At 45.1% G+C, this 27,085-nt stretch overlaps 1 protein-coding gene across 1 annotated transcript in view; it reads right to left on the bottom strand.

Annotated features, from left to right (window-relative positions):
- Positions 1 to 979: 979 nt before the first annotated feature.
- The window catches only part of LOC142772327 (uncharacterized), a 65,089-nt gene continuing 38,983 nt past the window's right edge, over positions 980 to 27,085 (bottom strand). The window contains exon 5 of the mRNA XM_075874527.1: positions 980 to 1,310. Within this exon, the coding sequence (XP_075730642.1) occupies positions 1,031 to 1,310 (280 nt within the window). The 3' untranslated portion in view covers positions 980 to 1,030. The remainder of the gene's footprint in view (positions 1,311 to 27,085) is intronic.

Below are 27,085 nucleotides of genomic sequence, written 5' to 3'. Positions count from 1 at the left end.
GCTCTTTAATGAGGTATAACGTACACTTGGCTTGTGTTTGCCACAGTGTTTATTTCAGATGCTGAAATCATTTAACCATATGGTGTAGTAGCGCAATTGTCTCACCAACTAGCCCAGCTCTCAACCCTACTGAACTTCAGATGCTGAACATTGTGCTTCGCATGATCACTGTCATGGGCTGATAAATGCGTTTCGCAATGCTTTAATCACCGTGATTGTTCTCTAACCACAGGCGGTCACGGACGTTGCAGTCGAAGCCAAAGTGTCGCGTGAGAAATTCCCACCGAAAGCGGGCGTTCGCTGTTATCACGCACTCCGGTTGTCCCATGACCGCCGTAGTGCAAGCTCCAAGAAAACGCGTGTGCCCGAGAAGCTCAGGCCATCTTTTATATCGCACCATGTCCACGTCAGTGAGGTCTGTTATCTCATCATAATTAATGTATGACTAACAAGGATATGACTTTGATGTCTGTGATAGTAAATTTTTTTAAACACAGTGGCTTGCATGAACCCACATGCTTAACTTAATGGCGACCCCAGTTCAGCAAATGCCGCTGTTTTCAAAAGCTCGTTCGTGTTTAATCATTGTTGCCTTCACGACTTCATCACAATATCGCAACGCAATTTTTATATCATTGCAGCTATTGTTCCCAATTTTCGCATACGTTTTCATTGTGTAAGCTACAACTTAGTCCTGCTGTCAATATAACGCGCAAAAATTACTGTCATGAAACAACGTAGTTCAAAAATAGTAGGTTTCTATCCCACTAATAATAATGGTATTCTTTTGACAAATGGAGTCCCCTATGCTTTGCTTGGTCGAATTTTCTGCTGCAGTCAATTGCTTTTTTCTAACAATGTGAAATAAGCTAATTAGTGGAGATAGTCATTATTACCATATACACACACTGTACATACATCGACACGTGTGTATTCGGTACAAGGATCAATGCAGCGAACACGATGAAGGTAAACAAGCTCAGGAGCTGGCTTTTTATTGTATCAGTACAGGAGCCAGCGTATGAGATCATCAAAAAGTCGTCACAAAACGATGGTTTCTAATTGCTGCCGCGGTAGGTCGGCCGGTGGAAGACTGTGCCGCAGTGGGAGCGGCTGTCCGGATCGCCTGGATGATGTCGTTGGATGCTGCCTCCGCCGCTGACGAAGGCCGAGCGCCATCTCTTCTCATGCTGTGAGGTCCGCGGCTCCTCCTCCTCCTCAAAAATTCGTGTGTGCGCCGATTCCTTTCCCTAACCATGGGGCCGGGCCGTGATCCGGTCTTCCAGTCAGCATAGGCCTTTAAGTAGAAACTGCGAACCGAGAAAGAAGGCAGCACTTTAACGTCAAGCTTCGATGAACGCAAACTGCAGTCAATGGGGACGCTTATCTTTCACCATCGATGAAACACAGGTCAGCCACAGGAAAGTTACTCTGAATGGCTTGACGGTTGCTCCCACGCATCCATCACTTATAGAAGAACTCCCAACCATCAAAAAGGTATCAGTACGCATTTGGTTGATTAAAAGATGCAACATAGAAAAAAAGCAGCCCTCATACACAGATTTGCGCTTGACTGAAATTCGAGTGTGCAAATTATTTGCGCTAATTCGCTTTTTGCAAATACTATGCACAATTTGAATTTAAAGTTTGTCACTTCTGCCAAACTGATGAAATTTCCATGAGCAACGATGTCTGACCTCACAAAATATATCAGGACTTCCAAGATTGCTATACCTCAAAGAAGTGGCACAAAGGCACCTTTGCACCATAATGCTCCTTATTTGAAACAATAGGCATTTATTGGAAATACAGTCACAGTTTTGCCACAAAGGCGAAGCAAGGAACATGATAGCAACAAATTGAAAGGTGGCAGGAGGCGGAGGACAATAACAAAAAGGCAGGGAGGATAACCAGGCACATGACTGGTTTGCTACATTACGCTGTGGTAATAGGAATGGAGCATAAAGGTGAGGAAGAGAGAGGAAAGCGAAGAGAAAGAGGAGAAAAAGGATTGTCTGTCAATGGGCTCATGCGTATGCAGTAGTGGCACTACACAAAAGTTAGAAAGTGTTCACATAGGCCTGTAGTCCTTGAAAAGCACAAGACAGCTTTGATGGCTTCTTGAGCCGACAAAAGGCGAGGACGGTGTTCCAGTAGCATCTGCACATAGAGTGGCAGATCGTTTAAATGTCGCAATGTGTCCGAAAGCTTCTGTATTTCAGTGACAAATCGAGGGCAATGGCATATCAGATGGTTGATGTCTTTGGTGCCCCAGACGTCGCATTCCGCATTATTGGTCCATCCAATGAGGGCTGTATATGCTTTTGTCGAGCAACCTCCAACAAAAGGCGACAAAAAAGCGAAGCTACACGTCGACGAAGTCCGGATGAAGGTCGTAGTTCCAGCCGAGGGTTTATTTGGTAGAGTCTCGTATGTCTTATGCATGGGGTGTTCCACTCCAGCAGACACAGACTACGTGCCAGGTGACGAAGATGCTTTGCAGCGTCTGTCCTTGACAAAAAAATCGGAAAGGTGTGCTCTTCTTGGTGCGATGTGCGAGCCACGTTGTCTGCAGAATCATTGCCACTGATCCCGCAATGGCCAGGTAGCCACTGAACATTGACCTCGTGGCCTGTTTCTGTGACGTGGCGAAAGAGTTTGACAACCTCGTAAGCTAACTGTACATGACTACCTCGTCGAAGGACTGACTGCATGCTCTGTAATGCCAGTTTCGAGTCAGAAAACACGGCTCATTTACTCGGTCTCTGGGATTTGTTATACTCCAGGGCGCCACGCAAAGCCACAATTTCTGCAACCGTAGACGTAGGGACCTGGGACAGCTTGATTCGTCGAATGATTCCTCTAGATGGAATCACCACTGCACCGCCAGAACCAGACGCTTTGGTTGAACTATCGGTGTATATGCGCACGTGGTTATTGTACATTTCGTGCAGGAGATGTAAGCTCAATCGTTTTAGGGATGATGAAGGCAAATTTGATTATTTCTGTATTCCTGGATTCAAAAGATGTACTTTCAGAAGTGACAGGCACCACGGAGGATACATTAGTTTCTCAGAAGCGCGAAATTTGACGTAAACGACGCACGATGTGCACAGACGATTCCACTAAATTTCGTGCGGGGCCTCTCAGTGCCGAGGGTTGCCAAGTGGCGGGAAGGATTCTTAACATATTGCCTGAGGTACGTACGCATCGTTTCAATGCTCATGTGCGTCATGATCAAGTAGCCCTGTGCAATGGCAATTTTAGGGGCGAAGCTCTTTATGGCGTGGCTTGTGCATTCCTCGTAGTACGTAACCACTAGTGGCAGATACCCGAAATAGGTATAACATTTGACCTCCAAGGTGGTGCCGGTGAGAGATTTCTTCTGCGCGTTGTTTAACAATAAAAAATAGTGCTCAATGTACATGCCCATGGCTGCTAATGGGGATGAGAGACAGGAGCATTCGGCTTTTAGTCAACGCGCACGCTGCGACCCCATTAGCAGTCATTGGCATGTACATTGAGCACTATCGGACAAGAAAGGGTTGCTACATTATACTCGGTGGGTGTAACCTCTTTAGTTTTAGATAGGTTTAGCGAGCGTGGAGCCGCAGCGCCAGGAATACAATGAACTAGTATGTACCCTGAATGAATTCGAGGTGGTTAAAGGGGGGAAGCACATATGAAGCGCAAGCCATAAGAAATTAAAAGCTCAATTCTCCTGTCTCTCATTTCACATTAGCAGCCACTGGCATGTACATTGAGCACTATCTGACAGGAAAATGTTGCTACGTTATACTCACTGGGCGTAACCTCCTTGTGTTAGAAAGGTTTAGCGAGCGTTGGGCAGCAGTGCCATGAATACAGTGAACTAGTATATACCATGAACTCAAGGTGGTTGAAGGTGGGAAGCAGACCCGAAGCGCAAGCCGTAAGAAAGTGTGCGTGTGCCACCTCTCGTTTAGTCCTTGGAATGTCCACTGAATGGCATTGCTTTTATACGGGGAATATATGATAAAAAGATGCGAGATGGTGGGACTTGGAGTGTTGAATAGATGTACGAACGCACACACAGACAATTGCATGGATGGACGCATGAAAGGACGCAGGGGCGGATGCATGAACGAACGCAGGGACGGGCGCACGAACAGACGCATGGACGGTCACACAGACGGACGCATGGACGGACGATTGCTTCGCCCCACTCTCCATCATTCACTCTGTGGATATGCTGCCATTTTGTTTCAGCTGTCGATCCGCAGTGCGGTAAACCAAGGCATATCTTAAGCGCTTGGGCTTGAATATTCTGGATTGTGCACAAGTTCGTTTCGCAGGTGTTAGTATAACATGTAGGCCGTACCGCAGGAATCCAATAAATAATACCTTGTACAGCTGTGACATAGACTCGACAGACACTCCCCAACTTTTCTCGGCAAGAAAATTGAACAAGTGACAAATGGCAATCAGCCGCTTTTTCACGTAGTTTACGTGTGGGGTTCAGACAGTTTTTGGTTGAATATGACTCCCAAGAACCTATGGCTTCGGCTGCATCACACCAACTGCCCGTTATATTTCGTAATCGGGCATTGGTTTTTTTGGTGAAAGTCACGACTGCACAATTTCCACTTGCGATTTCGCGCCCCTGTTTGCGTAGGTGGTGCGATGTCACTGATGCTGCCTTCTGAAGTCGAGCGCGAAGTTGCAGTCGAGTGTCACCTGATGTCCACACACAGATGTCATCAGCATAGATGGAAAGTCGTACACTGCTTGGTTGCTTGCCAACTAGTCCAATGAGTGTTTGGTTGAATAGCGTCGGGCTTAGCACTCCACCCAGCGGGACTGCTCGGCTGCAGTAATACTCGGGGGTCGGGCCATTCTCTGTCTGCACGTGAAATGACCTCTTCTTTAGGTAGCTCTAAACCCACATATATATCTTGCCACCGAGTCCTACTCCTTCTAATGCGCTGAGAATGGCTTCGTGGGTGATATTGTCGTAGGCCCCTTTAACGTCAAGAAATAGAGCAGCAGATAACCGCTTGCAGGCCTTCTGGTGTTCTACATATGTCACCAAGTCAACTACATTGTCAATTGACGAGCGGCCTCGTCTGAACCCGGACATGGCATCTGAATATATTTCGTAGAATTCCAAGTACCATTTCAGACGCGTTAAAAATCATCCTTTTCATAACTTTTCCCACACAGCTCGCGAGGGCAATCGGGCGGTAAGAGGAAATGTTCAAGGGTGACTTGCCGGCTTTGAGAAGTGGAATCAGGCGACTGGACTTCCATTCCTGTGGAACCATGCCAGTTTGCCAGGAGTCGTTGTACAGCTGCAAGAGTGCCTGCCGAGCTTAATCTCCTAGGTGACACAGAGCGCGGCAAGAAATGCCGTCAGGTCCTGGCGCTGAAGAACGTCCACACAAAGCAAGCGCAGCCTTTAGTTCGTTCATTGAAAACAAAATCTCTATTCGGGGATCACGTGAGGATACAGGAAAGTCGGGCGTCTTTGTCCCAGTTGAATTTGAGCCGCAGGTAATCCTTCGACAGAAAGAATCTGCGACATCAATCTCTTCGCAGCGTAAGTGAAGTGCCAGAAATTTAAATGGGTAGTGCTGAGTAATGGTTGTGCGAAGACCCCGGACCGTTCTACAGATTAGTGACAGAGGCTTTCTAGGATACTATAACTCGCAAAAAGACACCCATCGTCGCTTATTCAACTTGTCCATGTGACGCTGTATTTTCTTTTGTGTGCTTCTGGCCACTCTCAGATTATCAAATGACTTGGTGCGTCTATAACGTCGTTCTGCAGGATGACGAATCGCTCGGAGTTTCTCGAGATCAATGTCCATATCACTGCGAGATGAGCTCACCGGAAGCGAACGCATGGTGGAATGTGGAGCCCTCTTTATTGCGTCCTGTCAGTTGAAAGGTTAGCCACCACATAGTCTTCCATGATTAACTTGTATTTTTGTCAATCGGTGCACTGGACGGCTCTGGAGGACTTGAGACTTGGAAAGTCATCAATCTTCAGGTATGTTGGTATGTGGTCACTACCCCTTGTTTCCAAGTACAAAAACCAGTGCACTCTCATGGCGAATGAGCGTGAGATGAAAGTGAGATCCAGGCCACTACTATAGGCCGACCCACGCAGATAAGTAGGGCTGCCGTCATTCACGAGAATAAGTTCCCATTCAGAAGCGAAAGACACTAAATGTCTGCCTCTAGTGTTGACCCTGGAGCTTCTCCATAAGTAGTCATGGGCATTGAAGTCGCCAGTTATCACCCATGGCTGGAGAGTTGAATTCTAAATTCCGCGCAAACGCTTGTGGTCTAGGCGACTTGATAAAGGTAAGTGGGCTCCGATGCTGAATGTAGTCTTCTTGTTTTTTACTGTTAGGTAAAAACGTACTGGTTTTCTTCGTCAGGGGGTGCATGGTGATGAAAATAAGTTAAGTCGCGCCATATGAACACAACAACCTTGCGGTGCTCTCAGCGGGTAGAAGACATAAAGCACTTATATCCATACATTCTCATGTGAGCTGACAGATTCAGTTCACCAATCACAATTATGGAGAACTGGTTCGTGAATACATATTGCCGGAACTCGGACATGCGCGCCCTAAGCCCTCTGGCATTTCACTGAAGGATCGATGCGTTCTTGACCTCCTCTCGAAAGCATAGCATGTTGCGGGCCTTTTACCTTAAACCTGCAAGCACCGGACTCCAAGTATCCAGCACCTGGAGTGCGCTCTGCGCTGATGAGGTGTTCATGTTGCTTAGGAGCATGCGCATTGCGCTCATAAGGGTCTGCAACATGTTGGTGACCTGGCGATCCTCAGTTGTCTTTTCATCAGTGGTTCGTGAGGGCATGGAGGTTGGCGGGATTCAATGTACCTTTGAATCAGGCTGTGTTCGTGGAAGGGATGGCCACTCTTCACGAGATGGGAGTGTTGACCCTGCTTTTGTTTTCAGTCTATCCGTCTTCACAGAGCTTGATTATGGCGGTCAATTAGTCTTTGCTCGAGATGACGTGTCTCTATCGGCAGATGTCACGTTTCCTGATCATCTTCTGCGGTGATGTCGACGTTGCCTGACAGTAGCAGCGGCTTCTCTGTGCGTTGAATTGTCGCACACCATGCGTTTCGGCACCGCGCGTTCATTTCCCATTTGCGGGCAATCTTTAGACGACGCTTTATGAGCACCATGGCAGTTGGATCATTTCAACGCAGATGCGTGGCAGCTGTCTTCTGAAGGAGGTTCGGCACACCGCGAGCACACAACATTGCTGGTACATACTCCTTTGACATGTCCCATCTTGAAGCATCTGCAGCATAAAGCATTGCAGGGGCTTCGGTATGTATGGACGGACCTGGTGGCGAAAGTGGCCAACTTTGACGTGAGGTGGAAGACTGTCTCCCTCAAAAACAATCTTCATGCATCGTGACTGACCGAGCCTTGCGTTGTGCTTGATGAGAATGTCGTCTGTAGTTGGCTTTATTAAGATTGAAAAATTGTCAGCGGGAATGGAAATGTCTACGTCATAAATGACACCCACACTTCTTTTACAGTCAGTGGGGATCACTGATTTAACTGTGACTCTGTCGATTTCCGATATGTTCTGTAGGCTTTGCGCACTACGGTGTAGAACATCAACTGCCAGAGCATTCTTCCGTGAGTTGATCCTCACGTCTTTAATCTCATTTGGAGCAAGTCCTTCCAGGTATGCAGAGAGGACTTACCTGTTAAGCCACTGTAGGTTGGCTGATAGGGCCCCAGCCATGAAGAGTACAGTGTGCGGCCATTGCTGCGCGGTAGCCTGCACGGTGGATAAACTCGCCGTCGATGATGTTTGTAGCAGTCTTCTTTTTGCATTGCGGCTGATGAAGACTGTGTAGTCGTCATCCGATAGCTCGAAGCCGTTGGAGTAGAGCTCCGTTGCCTCGCTGTTTGTGCCACTTCAAGTGGTCCCATGTTTCCTAGTCGCTGCCGGACGTAGCGGTTGTCCACCTCGAAAATCCTGAGAGGCTTTTTCATTCATTCTCGCAAGAAGGGAGCGGGAGCTTCCAGAATTTGCGGAAAAACAAACAGAAAGTTTGAGACAAGGGTACAAGCGTTCTATGAAAAAGACACTTTATTGTCGTCCCAAATTGGAAGGTCATGCTCAGAATGGCAAGCATTTGGAAACGTTCCCCGCTTTTATCATGCACAAATGACTCACGAAACGCATTCACAGGTACAGATGAACGTGCATAAGTGTCTCAATTGTTACTTCACTGTGTCTGAAAAGCATTCTTTTCGCTAACGGAGACTGCGCAACAATGGTAGTAGCCTTTGTTCGCCCGGTAACTACAAAAAATGTTCTGGTAAAAGTCCAAAGCCAGCCAAGACGTACGATTCTCCCCACCGCGAGCTAAGGGCATGCGAGTGAGCGTAAACGCACCTCCTCTCCGCGGGGAAGAATACGCGTGGGAGAGGAGAGCACGCGCCACCGAGTCGTGGCAATGGGGCGACGCGCGCTCATTGCGCCAACTTGCTGGTAATGCTGAAAACATGAGAATTTCTCCCCGTGATGCTCGTCACCACCAGCGGTAAGTGGTAGATATAAATAGCTTGCCGTTTTAACGTTGAAGGACGAGCTCCTTGGTGGCTCAGTGGTCAACACCACGCACTCACGTCTCAAACATCCCACGTTTGATTCCACGTGGCGGAGTCTTTTTCTGCACTACTTTTTTTGTATATTTATATATATGGTTACGTGTACCCAAACGATGAGTGACGCTGACGGCGAAATTCAGCTACAGTGCCCATATAACTGCTCTTGCAATAAAATGTTCGATTTATGACTCAATACAAGTGCGGCGTACTCATTGTCCTGCCCTTCAGCGACGCTCGCATTCGCGGGCAACCACGCAAAGGCGTTCCTAAGGATGTTAAAAAAGATTCGCAGCATATGAATGGAGTGACTGAAGAGGAGTGGGGCGAAGCGTCTGTCTTTGTGTGCATCCGTCCATGCGTCCGCCCGGCCATCCATCCATGCTCCCGTCCATCCTTCCGTCCGTTCGGGCTTCTATTGGACAGTGGACGCATGGATGATCAGACGGATGGGAGCAGGGAGGCACACGCAGGTGGACGGAAGCATGGATAAATACAAGGACAGATGGACAAAAACACGGACGAACAGACTGATAGACGAAAGCACGGGCGCACGGACGGGTGGACAGACGCATGAACGAACGGAAGGCTGGAAACATGGACGGACGCACGGAAGCATGGACGGCTGGGCACTTGGACGAAAAGACGGACGAACGGACGCATGGAGAGATGGATGCATGGAAGGATGAATGGACAGACGTACGCACGGACGGAAGCATGGACGGACAGACAGACAGATGAACACACGGAGGGGCAGAAGCAAAGACGCATGGACACATGGAATGACGCTTTGACCCACTCATCATCATTCACTCCGTCGATATGATTTCAACACAACATAATCTGTGCATCTGCCCACCCGTAGGTCCGTGCACCAATGCGTTCATCCGTGCTTCAATCTATCCATGCTGCGGTTTGTTCATGAGTCCGTCGTTGCTTCCGTCGGTAAGTCCATCCGTCTGTGATTCTGTTCATCCGTCCGTCCATCCATATGGCTGTCTCTCCATCTATTAACTATACAAAATTGTCAACTATACGAAAACCACTTACGCTATTTAGTTATTATTCTTTAGAGGTCTTTTACACACAACGCCATCTATTGAGCAATTCATAAACTAGAGGTGGCTACTACTGCTACTACTGCAGAGGAGGAAATGACCCACAGCCTCAGGAGCTTGGCTCTAAAATTAGCTGCGTCTTAACTCGGCTAAGTTTGGTTATTTCAGCGAAAGCTTGTTAACTTGGTGTTGCTTCATTGCTCTCGTTGCCGAAGCACATTTTCCAACCGATCAATATGGCTACTCAAACATTTCATACTGCATTCACTTCAACCATGGCTTCCTCAGTTTCTCAAGTCATCACCGCACTTGAATGTGAGCCGTCCATTGCCACCCCTACAGCTGTATTCCCCCGATGGACGAAATCGCGATTCGAGTCTGTGGATTGCGTACTACATACGTCGGCCATGCCCACGTCCCTGCTTTGGTACCCGTGGAACAATTCGTGAAACGATGGTGGCTCAAATCACAGTTGGGACCATCAGTGAGGTGAAGTGCACACAGCTGTTAAATGCCTCACCACGCCACCGTTACCACACCGCTTTTCGTCTGAGGCGAGGATTTTGTAGTCGTTATCTCTTCAAAAAATGCCCAGCTATAAAATGGAGTGAATAATGATGAGGGGGGCGAAGCGTCCGTCTGCTCGTCCATCAGTCTGTCTGTCTGTCTGTCTGTCTGTCTGTCTGTCTGTCTGTCTGTCTGTCTGTCTGTCTGTCTGTCTGTCTGTCCATCCGTCCGTTCCCTCTTATCACGCTTGAGCACGCATCAGACGGACGCTTTGCCCTACTCGTCATCATTCAGTCCGTGGATATGCTGTGAATTTCTTATTAAACGAAAACCACTAACACAATCTAGTGGTAACATTTGCTAGGACATATACACACATTAACTAGTGAGCAATCTCTAGAGCTAACTAGAACTTGCTCCTACAGCATACTACAAATACGAGGGAATGACTCACACCCTTCGCCCCTAAAACGGGCTGAGAACAGCGTACAGCTGAACTTCCGTCGCCTGTACGTCGTTTACCAACCCCCGTCCATAGATAATGGATCACTCAGACGTCTTCACTAAGTACGATCCCACACGCTATCCGCAACTTCGTATTTCTTTGTCGCTATCCTTCCTGCGGTCGTCGCTCTCCCCACTTGCAGAGCAACAACAGCATCACGAAACCGCTCAGCATCATGAAAACAGACATATGATTGTGGCAGATATATGGCCGATTCATCTACTGCAAGCAGATTTATGGCTGGCAGCATGATTAATATTCTCCAGTTGAGTGCGTTGCAATATTGTAAACTTCTCGCGGTGTACCAATTAATGCTTATTCTTAGTTTACGCGACCATTACGCATAAAAGAAGTCTTTCAAGATAAGAATTACTTTATGCTTATTTCGCTTCTTTTAGTTTGGGTCCCCATGGACAAGCCGGTCCTTCCTGCACAAAAAATGCTACCGTGGACGTTACTGCCACCACGACCTGTTTGTAGGCTAATCCACATGAGTTTTTTTTTTTTTTTGCACGTGACGGTAACGCGATGGAGCATTTGATGTAAATCGTGCCTAAAGCTTCTCGCTTGTAATATTCTGCGTCATTTTCGAAATGATTATCTTTCCAAAATTCTCGTTCGACATCCGTTCCAGACTGCCACATCGCATGCTTGTGCCAGCATTCCTGTTCCTGTACCAACACAGACATCTGAGGCACAGATATGCCAGCGTCCTCGCTCGGTCCTGCCACCGCACGATCATATCACAATGGCTGAACCAAGGAATATGCAAACTGGTAGCGTAACTTCCACAAAAGCCCATAGATCCAGTAGTCGGCGGCTCTTTGCCACTGTCACCATCTACGGGAGAAAGAGACAGCTAAAAGCAAAAAAAATTAGAAATAAAATATGACGTCACCATTGGAAGCAGTAGCGACGTTGCGCTTTGCCCTACATGGAGCAAAGCTAAATTTTTTTTATTATTGCACAACTACGTGCCTTCATTATTGCGCTATTTCCTTACGCCTTAATTGCGTCTCACTAATTGCCTGCGAAAGAGAAAAGAAACAAAAATAACTAAGATTGAAGAAGCAAAGTTCTTTTATTAGCCAAATGACGAAGTTGCAATATGAACAAGAAATTTCGCCGAGGCAGTTGTGAGAGAACTGTTCACGAACACAATAGCATTATAGTTTGAAATCTCACGCTGATAAATCGTTGAAAACCACTGCAGCGAGACAGCAGTCTAGAAAATATAGCTTTGGCAGCCGTAGAGTACGGCGTCTTGTTGGTTAGCCTGTCGCGTTCACAGTCACTAAAGGCGAGGGCACGCCGGCCGTGTGCCAGCAAAAGCAGTCGGCAGTCACAGGAGCGTCTATCTACGCATTCTGTTAGCGCTTTGAGCTACGAAATGCATGCACGAAACCACCACGGAAAAGTGAGTGATGCCTCGTTAGCCCGGTAATGTGCCGTACCAAAAAACGTGCTGAAGTAAACGCAAGCTCTGATAGCATATCACCTGGATACGCCCCCAAATCCGTCGGCTCATGTTACCAGACTGCCTGCTTGTGCCCACTTTTAAACGAAAAAAAATGGGTGCTTGACCACATACCAAAGACCAAAGCTTATTAAAGTAACCTACTAGTTTTTGCAAGAAATAAGTTTAAAACAATTCAAAATAAACGTTTAATTATGTTTTGGTTTTGACTGTTCGTCCCCCCCCCCTCCCTCACCTAGTCACGCTTCAATCGTTTCGCGGCTGTTGATGTCTGTCGCAATAGGTTTCAGAGTACTTTTTGTTCCATCTTTCGCGACCAATTTAGATTGACCTTGGGCTGAACTACATTGTAGTTGAACTGAAACCGGCTACCCTGGCTTGGCAGGGAAGGCGCCTCGTCACGTGGCTCGTCACGTGAACACAGTTGTGGAGGAAGCTGTATTCATCTCAGTCAACGTTACCAGTAACGTTGATCCTAGCAGGAGTTTGAGCAGTGGCGGCACAGGAGCGGTGCTGTTCCAGGCATATCTCACTCTTCACCTCGAGGCCACGAGAAGTACGCAGTGAAACTCCTTCTACTAAGACAGCAATGTTTTCGCAATAAGGAGCCTCCCAGCAGCCATCGCTCAAATACGAGTAAGGAGTTTTCTCCTCCTCGCTTTTGCTGCCTTTCATACAGGGAATATCTCCTCGTCGCCGCCTAATTCTTGAAGACTCGTACACAAAGCCAGCACTAAGCGTAGAACCAATCAAGATTTCGCGCCTGTTGGCTACTTGTTGTTTTCTCCACTCGCGCAGTCAGATGACACAAAAAATGAAGTGAAATGAGTTGATCACGCACGATGGTTATGCAAGACAATAAATTCGTCCAAAATCATCATTCAAGTGTCTGCTGAATTAACTTTATTTTCCGGAAATAGATCGCCAAAGTCACAGATGCGCTGCTTTGGGGAACTAACTATACATATGGCATGTGTTTATTGATTTACGCAGATTAAGGAAATAAATTTGTGTTATGAAATTCAACAAGATGGCTTATCTTCATCACAAACCCGTCAAAGCAAACAAGGTAGCAAAATGAGTATCCAATGATATCACACCCGATATATCCCTGGTCCGCAGTGGCACCACCGCTCTACATGTGGTGCAATACCGCAGCAAACCTAAGAAGTGGTCGTACAATTTAGAGATCATAGTTGAGAATGGCTCCCCGATGATGAAAAAGAAAATAGTTGAAACTACACCTTGGGCCACCATTAAAAATATCAGGTCGGGGCAGAACCCGGCAAAAGATATTAACGTTTGGAGTAAATGAGCCATTGTATCGGTTCAGGGCGCTACCGAAGAGATCGATGCTGACGATCAGGAAATTCTTGATAGACATATTGTAAGCATGTGGAACAAAAAGACATGGAGGTTCGCTAACCACTTTAAAAGCTTGTGTATACTGCCACGCTTCTTTGTAAAGATGTGTTGTCGCGCCTATGCACGTATAAGCAAAAAAAGTGCCTGGCCGAAATTGTACACGATGTGACTGCCGTAAAAACCGAATCAATGACGTATCTTCTGTTATAGACCAAAATACGAAAGCCATAGCATACTTGTCATCTAGACTAAATGAATCGGAAGATAGGACTCGCAGCTCGAATCTTGTATTTTTTTATATTGCTGACTGCGAGCGCGAAACATGACAGAAATCTGAAAATAAAGTCATTAAGGTCTGTACTACCAGCTGACCATCCGAATAATCAGACTAAGAAACAGACCAGTTATTATTAAGCTGTCTCATTTTAAGATGAACCCGCCTATTATTTCAAATACTAAGCAACTTCAAGGCTCGAATCTAAGCGTTTCAGAGGATTACTCACCTAACACTCGGCTAGCCCGCAAACAGGTAATTACGTTTGGAAAGTCCGAGCAAGAGCCGTTTCAACTATGCTACGACAAGTTCATCATTGACAACAAGACTTACAATTATGAAAACGAAACACAAAGCGTTAAATCAATTCATTGTTACCTGCTATCGCTTCTACAAAACCCAACCTTCACTCTTTATCCTTTCTTTACACTAACATAAGAAGCGTGTTGTCGAAGCGCGATGAGCTTCTTAATCTGCTCGCGAGCACTGATTGCAAACTTGTGCTATCTGAATAATGGCTCATTTCAACCATCGAAGACACAGAGCTCAGTTTGATATTTCCAGATTTCAACATCTTTAGACGTGACCATGAGAGTAAATGAGGTGGTAGCGTTCTCATAGCTCTCCATCAAAGCCAGTCCTGCAAGATTATTAACATCACTTCAGCACTCGAAACATTGTTTGCGTTATGTACTAATCTGTACCCCCAAATTATGATCGGTGTATGCAGATGCCTCTTTTTGGTTCATTTTCCCGAAGCTTTGCAAACAGTAACATCACTCAGTCAAGCACCTTTGCTTCTTTCTGGTGACTTCAACTTCTCTGCTATAACTTGGACCAAACCGGCCTGACGCTACCCTAGAGCAACCCTGAAAGTACATTTTTTAACACGTGTCTTACTTTCGAACTTCCCACCACGGTGGCCTAGTGCATAAGGCACTTGGCTGCTGACCCGCAGGTCACGTGATCGAATCCCGGCTGCGGCGGCTGCCTTTCCGATGGAGGCGGAAATGTTGTAGCCCCGTGTGCTCATATTCGGATGCACGTTAAAGAACCCCAGGTGACGAAACAAGCGCTAAATATACACACACTTAGAGAGGACACAGACAAGCACTTACTAGCAACTGAAAATTTTATTTCGAAACGAACACTAATAAATACATCACACGCATGTACGTCATTCCCAACTTCCTCTGTCATCATCAACAACGTTATATAACAAAATATGCACTCCCATAATCGATGGCACACAATCAGAAACAAACACTTGTCAAGAACTAAGAAAATAAAACGCAAAACAGAAAAAAAGAAAAAAATGTAAAACAGAAAAAAAATAGCCCTGGGTTATGTGACGTCCAAAAAAGCAAATTCCACTTCTGTTAATAGAACTGACGCTTGACTGACGCGCCTGTCCCCTCCTTTCCTTATTCTACACGCTTTCATCATTTACCCCGTCGTCCGCTTCTTGTGCCTGTCAATTATTTGTGTGTCTCAAAACGTCGTTTGGCACACACTCTCTGAGTGTGTGTATTTTTAGCGCTTGTTTCAGCATGAACCTTTACCAACACGCCCAACTGTGGCCCAGACAACATTCCCAAGGCTTTTTTGCGCCGGTATGCTGAGCCTGTGTCATACATTCTCACTGCGATTTTTCGTTCCTGTTTGAAGCTAGCGATCATTCCAGATGATTGGCATGTCGCCCGGGTAGTGGCAGTTCACAAAAAAGGAGACCGCTTAAAAAAAAAAACTATCGCCCGATATCCCTGACGTCTTCCTGCTGCAAAGTACTTGGATATGTGACTCGTACAATCCATAACCGATTTTCTTGAACACAATAAGTTGCTATCTGATCACCAACATGGATTTCGTATAAACCTTTCCACAATCACACAGCTTACTACCACTATTCACGAGGTTGCTTTGACCCTCGATTTGGCCGGTCAGATTAATTTAATCTTTTTGGATTTTAGCAAAGCCTATGACCGTGTATCCCACAGTAAAGTTCTGAACAAACTTCTAGGATTTGGCCTACCATCTTTTATTATCAATTGGATAAAACAGTACTTATCCAACCGAGCTCAGTTTGTTGATGTTGATGGATACTCATCCACACGCTTGCCAGTTACGTATGGTGTGCATCAGGGAAGCGTCTTGGGACCAATTCTTTTTCTCGTGTATGTGAACGATATAACCGCGGCTGTGTGTCCTGATGTGCAAGTTAGGCTGTTTGCCGATGATTGTTTGATTTTCAAAAAGGTAACATGCAAAAATAATCAAATTTCTTTAAACTCTAGTCTAGCGAAAATCCACGAATGGTGCACAACATGGTCAATGTCCCCTAATTCCGAGAAAACTGTACTGCTACGCGTAAGCAATAAAAGACAACCCTTTTTATACACGTATAAAGTAATGCTGACACCGTCGCAGAAGCCACTCAGTACAAATATTTGGGATTGACGATTTCCAACAAACTCACATGGTCCTCCCACATCGAAAAAATTTGTACAGCAGCTTCTCGCAAACTTGGCCTACTTAGGCATAGGCTGAAAAACACACCCTCCCAATGCTAAGCTCCTCGCCTACAAAACTTATGTTTTGCCTAAAGTTGAATACGCTAGCGTAATTTGGGATCCCCACTTCAAAAAAGATAAGCATAGGCTCGAGATGGTACAGAGGCCGGCAGTACGTTTCATATTCAACAAATATAAGAGAACAGATTCATCATCATCTTTAATGCTGGCAAATAAGATTCCAACCTTAAAGCAGCGCAGGAAAATATGAAGACTTAAATTTTTATTTATGCTTTATCACGAGAGACCTAGACATTTATTCAGCCAGTTTTTTAACGTCCATCGAGAAATCGACATGCACATAATCTACTTCCTTATCAAACGTGCCAAATTCTTTTTAAGTACTCTTTGATTGGAATTCGCTGCCTAAAAATATTGTTTCTTCAAAAGTGCATATGAAAGTGCGCTACTTATTGATTTGGAAATGCAGTAAACCAGTGAATGTTCATCGCTTTCACTTTTGCATTTCGTCGTTTTTTTTTCACTACGTGTTTTATTGATGCAGTGTTACTTCATAATTTGCAAATACTGCATTTACGCACCCGACGTATTCCGGGAAGAGTTCTTTATTCTTTACTTCTACACTTCTTTTAGTGTGCGTCACTCTCCTTAGAACTGTATTATTTTTTTATCCTGACAGGCTGTGCTGCTGATACTTCTAGGTATGCCGTAAGATTGCTTTGCTTCCCTTTTCTGTGAGCTTGTGTGCCTTACGGCTCCATTCGTGCTTGTAAATTTGAAACTGTATATTTTCCCACCTGCATGATCCTTTAATTGTGACCGCAGTATACTGTAAATGAATAAATAAATAAATAAATGAATAAATAAATAAATAAATAAATAAACTGGCAGTCATCCTAAACACCAGGTGGTTGAACATTCCGGAGCCCTCCACTACGGCGTCTCTCATAATAACATGGTGGTTTCGGGACGTTAAACACCACATATCAGTTATCACATACTTTTGGGCTAACTCAACTTGTATCAAATCCAACACATGTAAACGGGCGATGTGCGAATATATTTGACCTCATTTAATCATCTCAACCTAATAGTGTATCTTCCGTGGCACATTTTCCAGGATTAAGCGATCATTCTGAATTACTTGCAGCCCTATTGTTTCAAAACGAATTGATTCTCAAAAATATTGAGGCCAAAAAGTTCACACTTGGCATATTTTTAGATATCTCGAAAGCATTCGACAAAATAAACCACAAGACATTATTAGGAAAACTGCAGTGTTAAGGAATTCATGGTGTAGCCTTAAATATGATCCAAAGCTACCTAACAGACAGACACCAGTGCGTATTCATAAACAGGGAAATTTCGTCCGTGCAAACTTTTAAAGATGGTGTTCCCCAAGGCAGCATATTGGGTACCATTTTATTCATTACATTTATAAACAATATTGTACATGTTGATCCTTCAGCCCAATACGTAATTTACGCAGACGATACAAGCTTATCTTTTTCAGGTACGAATGTTAGTCATTTCGTAAACACTGCTAACTCAACGTTACAAAAGAGAGCTGGACTTTAAAAGTACTTTACTTATAAATTGTCTCAAAACAAAAGCTGTTCCTTTTCATGCCAAATCTCCCCTCAATGAAACCACTGAATCCTACAATCTCATGTTAAATAGCAGCAAAATCGAATTCTCTTTCACCACGAAGTCTTTGGGTGTTGTTTTTCATGAAAAGATGAAATAGAATTATCACACGGAATTTTTATACAGTAAGCTTTGCAAAGTCTTTGGTGTCTTGAGAAAATGTCAAGGTTTATTGCCAGTTCCTCAAAAACTTCTGATATTTAATGCGCTTTTTACATCCCATCTGAGCCACTGCAACATAATTTGGTGTAATGGAACAAAGCAATCTATTAGTAATCTTATTATATTACAAAAAAGGCGCTACGATCTGTTGCTAACCTACTTTTAATGCCCATACTTCACAAATATTTGTTAAATACAAAATAATCAAATTAAACCTGCTCTACGAATATTCTTTAGCAGTCTATTTTAGATCTGATACCATAAAATGTCGCGGCTGTATACGCACTTTAGCTAACTTGCAACTAAATCCTTCAACGCACCTAAACCGACACTCTGAATATTGGCATGTGCCGAGACCGCGCACAAATTATGGCTTTCAGACATTCAGTTATTACTTGCCGAATATACTAAACAAAATAGGAATTAATTATGAACATGTTCGCATGCTCTTTATTATTTTTATTTTAAATATGCTTTACTAATTTGTGTGTAGTATTATTTTCTGTTTGATTACTTTTTTTCGATGTATAGCATGTGCGTTTTTTGTTAGTATAGTTTCTTTAAATTTTCTGTTCTGATGCAGAGCATATGCATTGCTGGTTTAAACTGTCCTGTGTTTAATTCAATTTTGCCATTTTTGTCGCCAAAGTTGCCATGGGGATATGGGGCTTTCTCAAGCTGTTTTATACAGCTTTTTTCCTCTGTCCCAGCCACTTACTGTAATGCTGTACGTGGTAAATAAACTAAACTCAACCTAAACTCAGACTTGCTTGTCACCTACCCATGTTGTTACATGTTGTTTCATGTAATCATGTAACAACATGATTACATGCCATGCTCATGATGCCCTCGCGGCCGTTTCGCTAGCGTCACATATACCAAATTTGGTATTATGGTACTTCAATGAATGACAAAGGTATGTGGCTGGTGCAAACATGATATTCATGAGGCGTGTGTCATCTAACAACATGACTACATGCGACGTTCATGATGAGCTGGCGGCCATTTCGCTGGCTTCACTTACAACAAAATTTGTATTATGGGACGTGAATGGATGACGAAGGTATGATACTGGTGCAAACATGGTTGATTGATATGTGGGGTTTAACGTCCCAAAACCACTATATGATTATGAGAGACGCCGTAGTGGAGGGCTCCGGAAATTTAGACCACCTGGGGTTATACTGGTGCAAACATGATAATCATGAGGTGCGTGTCATGTGAAAACATGACTACATGACACAGTCCAGGCGCCAATACATTTCGACTTGACGCAGTGCGTGTACTCGCTGGCGTTGGTATCGTCGCGTCACGCTGGCGTTGCCACGCCAGGCGCCGGTACTCCTAAATACTCGCAGATGCGTGCCGCGCTGCGTTGCTTTGACGCATGCGCGTTTCAGCGCGTCCAGCGTCCCTCCGTCCCGAAAAGAGGAAGACGCATTGTTGTCTGGGTAAAGCATCATTGCGAAATTCAGTATGTCGCATTTCGTGCTGGTTGCCGTCGGTCCGCACCGACGGATGCTGGTCGCGCCTGGCGTCAGACTATAGAGTGCTCGCGTTATGCTAACGTAGCGTCGCTGTGCCCAGCGTGCACGTGCATCATCGCTTCATTGGAGTGTATTGGGCCCTTCATGATGCGCTCGCGACCGTTTTGCTAGCTCCGCATATACTAAATTTGGTGTTACGTGACGTCAATGGATGAAAAAATATATGACTGGCACAAACATGATAATCCTGACACGCATGTCATGTAAGAAAATGACAACACACCACGCTCTTAGCGTGCTAGCGGCCGTTTCGCTAGCTTCACATATACTATATTTGGTATCACGTGACGTGAATACATTACGAAAGTAAACAACGCACCTAAAAATGATTTTCATGACACGGAAGTCATGTACGGCATCATTTACCTCCACCTCGTAACATTGTGCTGATTTTAAAGTGACATATCAACATTTCTCAATCATACTACGCATATCATCGATTCCCACTGTACGTGAGATCTGCCTTTTTCATAACAAACTAATAAAACTCGCTGCAACATTCATCCGAATCACTAATATAACAGAACGCCCTTCATCCCCACGACTCAATAGCACACTAAAAGGCCTAAACAACAAAAATAATAAGTTCTTTCGCTCAGTCAAGCGCTTTAATTGTGCATGTGTTTGGCAAAAATACCACGCAATGAAGAAGACGTTTAACTCATTCTTCACAAGCGCTAAACTATTTTTTTCTTTTTTTCAGAAACACCGAATACCATGTTACACAATAACCCGAAACAGTTTCGGAAATATAGTAACCCGGAGCCACATAAAGCATTAGCATCAGTCAATGACCATAGCGAGCCTATACCCGACAGACAACACAGTAGCGCATCTACTCAGCACTGTTTTTTCCAGCGTTTTCACTTCTGAGCACTGCATTCACCTTCCTGAATGTCTCAACCTAGACCACCGAGAAATATCCGATATAAAGCTTAAATCAAATAATAATACTGAACTAATTGACACGCTCAAGCTAATGTCTTCAGCTGGCATTAACAGGATCAACTATAAACTGCTAAAGAATACTAAAAACGTCCCTTGTATGCTCAAATTTTGTATCTTTCAGCTGTCTCTGTCATCTGGAGTGGCGCCTCAAGATTGGGAAGTAGGCAAGATAATTTCAGTACCAAAAAAGGCTCCTCATCTTCATGTATTAACTGAAGATTTCCCTCACCAGTGTCTGTTCTAAACTTATGGAGCATGTAACTTATTCTCACGTGGTAAATTTTTAGTGTCTTGTCATTTCTTCAATCCTAACCAGCTCGGTTTGCAAAAGGACATGTCTTGCGAAACTCAACCCGCTCTTTTCATCTATGACATATCCTCTCACCTCGATTGAAACATAACCGTTGATTCTCTCTTCATAAACTTTCAATAGGCATTTCACAGGGTTCATCATAAACGGCTCTTTCTAAAACTTTGCCAATCAAATTTTGGCCCTTCTGTTTACAACTGGCTCTCTGACTTATGTAACCGCCAACATATCGTATACGCTAACCAACACTCGTCTATCTCCTGTTGTCTCCGGCGTGCCACAAGGCACTCTTCTGGGACCGTTGCTTTTTATAATATACAGTAACGACTTACCGAACGGTTGTAATTTCTACCATTCATTTCTTCGCTGATGACTGTGTAATGTATCGTCTTATACTTAACAACACTGACATACTCACCCTACAGTCTGACCTTTCTCTCATAGAATCCTCATTTAACAAATGGCTAATGTCTCTAAGCATGGGCGAAACATCCCTTCTAACGGTTCATTGTCATCAATCATTCATTTCTACTGAATACACAGATAGGTGTCTCTGAAATAAGCAGAGTTTTATCATGCAAATACCTTGGTGATAACTTATGCTATAACCTTATTTGGTCCATTCATATCTCTAACATCGCAAACTCGGCTAATCGCACGTTTGACTATTTGCTTCGTAATCTGCACCTTGTTCCTCCCCCGGAAAAACTACTAACATACTTAACACCTCTTCGTCCAAAACTTGAATACGCTTGCTGATTTTAAGACCCTCATCAACCTAACCTCTCATCCGCACTGGAATTCATACAAGATCGTGCGTCTAGGTTTCTTCTTTCGCACTATTCTTATCACAACAGTGTCACCGAACTCAAATCATCTCTTCACTTTCAAACCCATGAGCAGCACCGCAAAATTGCCAGATTATGTATTTTTCATAGGTTCTATCACATTTTACGTCAACAAGCTAATATAGAACTTTTGGATCGCTCTTAATCTCGTCATGACCACCCTAAAGCAGTTTATCCCCAGGCAGACTACACTACCACCCACATTAACTCATTTTTCGTTCAGACTGCAAAGGACTGGAATCGTCTTCCTGCCGGCGTGGTGCACCACTCCAGCTACACATCCTTCAAGGCCTCTATAGAAACCATCATGTAATGGAACCCACCTCTTTATGTATTACCCTGCAGGGGCGCCTGCGCAAGTAGGCGTTTGGGGTGTAGTGACACCACGGACCCGAGCTAACGAGGGAGTTTCTACTCCCTCCCACGCCTAGCCGTGCGTGGCTTTGCTGTGTTCGGGGAAAAGGGGATCCTGGGGGTTGAGCCGACGCTGCGTGATTGGACCGGTAAGGCCCCCCGGCAGAGGCAACACACCCCTTTAGCCCCGGCTTCACGTAGACGGCACCCCTGGGCTGACCCACCCAGGGGAAATTGGCAGTCGCCTTTTCCTATCTCTCTCTCTCTACATCTTCATCTTTATCTCTTACTATTTATCTGTCCTGTCTTCTACTCTCTTCCGTTTACTTCCAAACTTCCTGGCGGCTAGGGTTAACCCTGTGCAAGTAGCCTACCTTGGTCTAGGCGCATTGGGTTATAGTTGAGTTGTACGGCTGGCGTCTACAGGTTTCAGCATCCACAAGCTTGTAGCGTCCCCTCGTTGGGCTCCGTGGTGGGAGGCCGCCAACGCTTCTGAAGAAAATTAAACTGGCATGCATAGAGCATTTTCCTTATTAAGTGATCGTACCGCCTTAAAGCATGTACGCACCGAAGACTTAGGCTTTTTCAACCGATCAAGTGAAAACTTCCCCCATTTTCATGTTATACATAGTGAGATAAGCAGCAAGCAAGCCAGAACTGTATCCCCCTTTGTAGTAGCCAGATGTCTCACAGAAACTCTTGGAGCCGGGTACAAAGTTACCAAAATGGCCGGCAGAGACCTCCTCCTTGAAGTTCGAGAAAAAGAACAGTTTGAAAAGCTACAGAATTTTTCAAATTTTGGTGACACTCCCATCACTGTAACGCCACACAGATCGATGAGCACAACCCGTGGAGTAGTATCTGATGCTGATTTACTCGGCTTGACTGAAGAGGAACTTCTCGAGGGGTGGAAGAGTCAGAATGTGACCAATGTACAAAGGATCACCATTAGAAGAGACAACAAGGTAACACCAACGAAACACCTGATACTCGCGTTCGCTCCCAGTAATCTGCCAGAAAGTATTCAAACAGGGTACACGAAGACGTCGATCAGACCATACATACCTAACCCGCGTCGTTGTTTTAAGTGCCAGAAGTATGGCCACGCCTCACAAGGCTGTCGTGGTCACCAAACTTGAGCACAATGTGGAATGTCAGGCCACAATTCTGACAATTGCGAAGAACCATCACACTGTGTGAACTGTGGCGGAAATCGTGCCGCATACTCATGGTCTTTCTCATTTTGGAAAAAAGAAAAAGAAATCATCACAATGAAAATTAAAGAAAATATCACATTCAAGGAAGCAAGACGAAGAGTGTCATCATTTTATGGCGCTACATATGCTGATGCGGCGCGTCAGGGGGCAACGCCGCACCAGCCCTCGCCACTCATTCGGCCAGCGCAGAGCGAGCCGTCGGCTGTGGCGCCTGCCCCCAAGGTGGCAGCAGTTCAGTCTACTCCACCTCCTAGCGAATTGAGGCCGGAGACTTCAGGGCCCTCTGATCTCGAGGCCTCCCCTCACCAGGCGAGGCCTAAAATCCGATCCACCTGCTCGTATGTGCGGGCACCCAGTGCCTCTGAGGAGGCAATGGACACAACGGTACCCTTGGTACCAAAACTGCGGCACGGCTCCTTGGAGCGTGCCAAGAAAAATAAAAAACCAATAACGGGGCTGGACGACCGTCCTGCCACCTGAACTAACGAGCTCACTCCCACACAGGATACTCTTTGTACACACAGCAGCATCTCTCTTGTTTAAATATGCAGACAGAAATATTACAGTGGAACATCCGAGGCCTTCTTCGAAACCTCGATGACTTACAAAAACTCCTCCATGAACACATTCCAAGAGTGCTGTGTGTACAAGAGACACACCTAAAACAAACAAACACAAACTTTTTACATAACTACATAATCTTCCGAAAGGATAGAGGTGATGCCATGCCACCATCCGGTGGTGTAGCGGTTATAGTTAGTCAAGGTGTAGCATGCACACAATTACCCCTCCAAACTTCCCTCGAGGCGGTGGCTGTCCGAGCAGTTATTCTAAACAAGCTTGTCACAGTCTGCTCTTTGTACATACCTCCGCACCACCGTCTTGAAAAACTTCAATTCCAGTCTTTATTAGACGAACTACCCGAACCTTATCTGGTCCTTGGGGACCTGAACGCACGTAATGGTCTGTGGGGTGACTCTCGCTGTGATGCACGAGGTCGTCTCATTGAACATATCCTCATTTCATCAGGTGCTTGTCTGTTGAATAGGAAAGAGGCAACATACTATAACCTTGCCAACAAAACTTACTCTTCCATAGACCTGAGCATCGCATCTCCTTCACTTGTACCATTGCTTCAGTGGAAAGTCATAAAAAATCTATACGGCAGTGACCATTTTCCTTTAGTTTTGAGTACACCAATAATATATGAATGTCCTCCACATTTTCCCAAATGGCTGGTAAACAAAGCCGACTGGGAACAATCTCAAAAGATTACTCACTTAAAATGGACTGACATATGCGGATTAGGCATAGATGAAGCTGTGCAGTACTTCACGGCCTTTCTTACTGACGCAGCAGCCAAGTGCATTCCACAAACATCTGGACTGCCCGGCAAACGAATCGTCCCGTGGTAGAACACTGAGTGTCAGAATGCGCGAAAGGAACCGAACAGGGCATGGAGGCTGCTGCGGAATTCGCCGACAGCGGAAAACCTTGAGAACTTTAAGAAAATAACATCTCGAGGCAGGAGAACGCGTCGGCAGGCCAGAAGAGAAAGCTGGCACAAGTTTTTGTCAGGGATCAATTCATACACACAGGAGGCTAAAGTCTGGAACATGGTTCGTAGGGTAGCAGGAAGAAAAGTACACTCACTCCCACTCGTATATACTCAGGGTGATGCCATGGAAGGTCAGGCAAACTTCCTCGGTGCACATTTTGAACGGGTACCCAGCTCGTCCCACTATACTGACACTTTCCAAAAATACAGAACAAGAATAGAAAAGCAGAAAGTCGAACACAAATCCACTAGATAGGAGGCATATAACCAAGCCTTCAGTCTAGCTGAGCTCCGAACATCTCTAAACTCCTGCAGTACTTCTGCCCCAGGTTCTGACTGTGTGGTGTATGAAATGTTAAAAAACCTACCAATCGAAACGCGAAAAACCTTACTTTCTCTGTACCATGCTATCTGGTTTTTTGGCACTATCTATACCTCCTGGAAAGAGGCTATTATTATTCTCATTTTGAAAGAGGGCAAGGACCCCTCTTTAGCTTCAAGTTATAGGCCTATTGCACTTACAAGCTGCTTGGGCAAAGTATTCGAAGAAATGATAAACTGCCGACTTGTACATATCCTTGAAACAAACAATTTCCTCGACCCCTTTCAGTGCGGGTTTCGAAAAAGTAGATCCACCACAGACCACCTTGTTCGTATCGAGGCACAGATCAGAGACGCCTTCGTCCATAAACAATATTTTCTCTCTGTGTTCCTCGATATCGAAAAGGCTTATGATACAACATGGCGTTTTGGAATTCTAAGAGACCAGTCCCACCTTGGCGTGCGCGGAAGAATGTTTCATATAATCGAAAGTTACCTGTCAAACCGGACATTCCGTGTTCGTGTGGGCAGTGTTCTCTCCCAAACATTTGTCCAGGAAACAGGCGTGCCACAAGGTGGTGTACTTAGTTGCACACTTTTTATTATCAAAATGAATTCCTTGCACTTGTCCATCCCCCGCAATATGTTCTATTGTACATATGTCGACGACGTTAAGCTTGGCTTCAAGTCATGCAACTTGGCAATGTGTGAGCGGCAGGTTCAGCTGGGTTTAAACAAGGTCTCCAAATGGGCAGATGAAAACGGATTTCGACTTAACCCACAAAAAAGCACGTGTGTCTTGTTCTCTCGAAAGAGAGGCATGCACTCCGAACCTGACATTCGACTGAATGGGCAACGTCTGTCTGTCAAAGCCAAGCATAAATTCTTAGGCTTAATCTTGGACAATGAGTTGACCTTCATACCGCACATCAAGTATTTAAAAACAAAATGTTTAAAAGCCAAGAATGTTTTAAAAGTGTTGTCACATACTACGTGGGGTAGTGACAGGCAATGTCTCATGAATTTGTATAGGAGCCTCATTCGCACACGCTTAGATTATGGGGCCGTTGTTTATCAGTCTGCGACTCAAAGTGCTTTGAAGATGCTGGACCCCGTGCACTATTTGGGCATCCGCCTTTCTACGGGAGCTTTTCGCACCAGCCCCGTAGAAATCCTTTACGTTGAGTCAAATTAGTGGTGGCTTCATCTGCAGAGAACTTACATGTCCTTTGTTTATTTTCTTAAGGTGAAAGCAGACAAGAAGCACCCCTCATACTCTACTATTATTGATTTGTCGAGCTCCATTCTGTTTCAAAGCAGGCCTTCGATGAGGCAGCCCTTCTCAGTTCGCCTGAAAGGTCTTGCTGAGGACACTGGAGTGTCACTTGAACACAGTTTAATGGCTCCTGTAGCATACCCGCCACCGTGGCAGTGGCAGACTATAGAATGCGATGTGTCTTTCCTAGAAGTTACAAAACATGCGCCTACTGCCCATGTTCGAACATACTTCCTGGAACTTCAACACAAATACACACGTCCTGAGTTCTTTACGGATGCCTCCAAGTCCAACTCCTCTGTGTCCTACGCTGCTGTTGGCCCTTCCTTTTCGGATGCTTGCTCTCTACATTCAGGCACAGGTATCTTCACAGCGGAAGCTTATGCGATACTTGTGGCAGCTAAACACATCAAACAATTACAAATACAAAAAGCAGTAATTTATACAGACTCCCTCAGTGTGGTAACGGCTCTGCACAGTCTTAAAAAACAAAAAAAACCCTGTCCTCGTCTCACTTTACTCCATTTT

This window comes from Rhipicephalus microplus, chromosome 9, assembly GCF_043290135.1.
Source record: "Rhipicephalus microplus isolate Deutch F79 chromosome 9, USDA_Rmic, whole genome shotgun sequence".
In the NCBI taxonomy this organism is placed as follows: Eukaryota; Metazoa; Arthropoda; class Arachnida; order Ixodida; family Ixodidae; genus Rhipicephalus; species Rhipicephalus microplus.
Note: the sequence above shows the minus strand (reverse complement) of the source record. Positions and strands in the feature narration are given on the sequence as shown.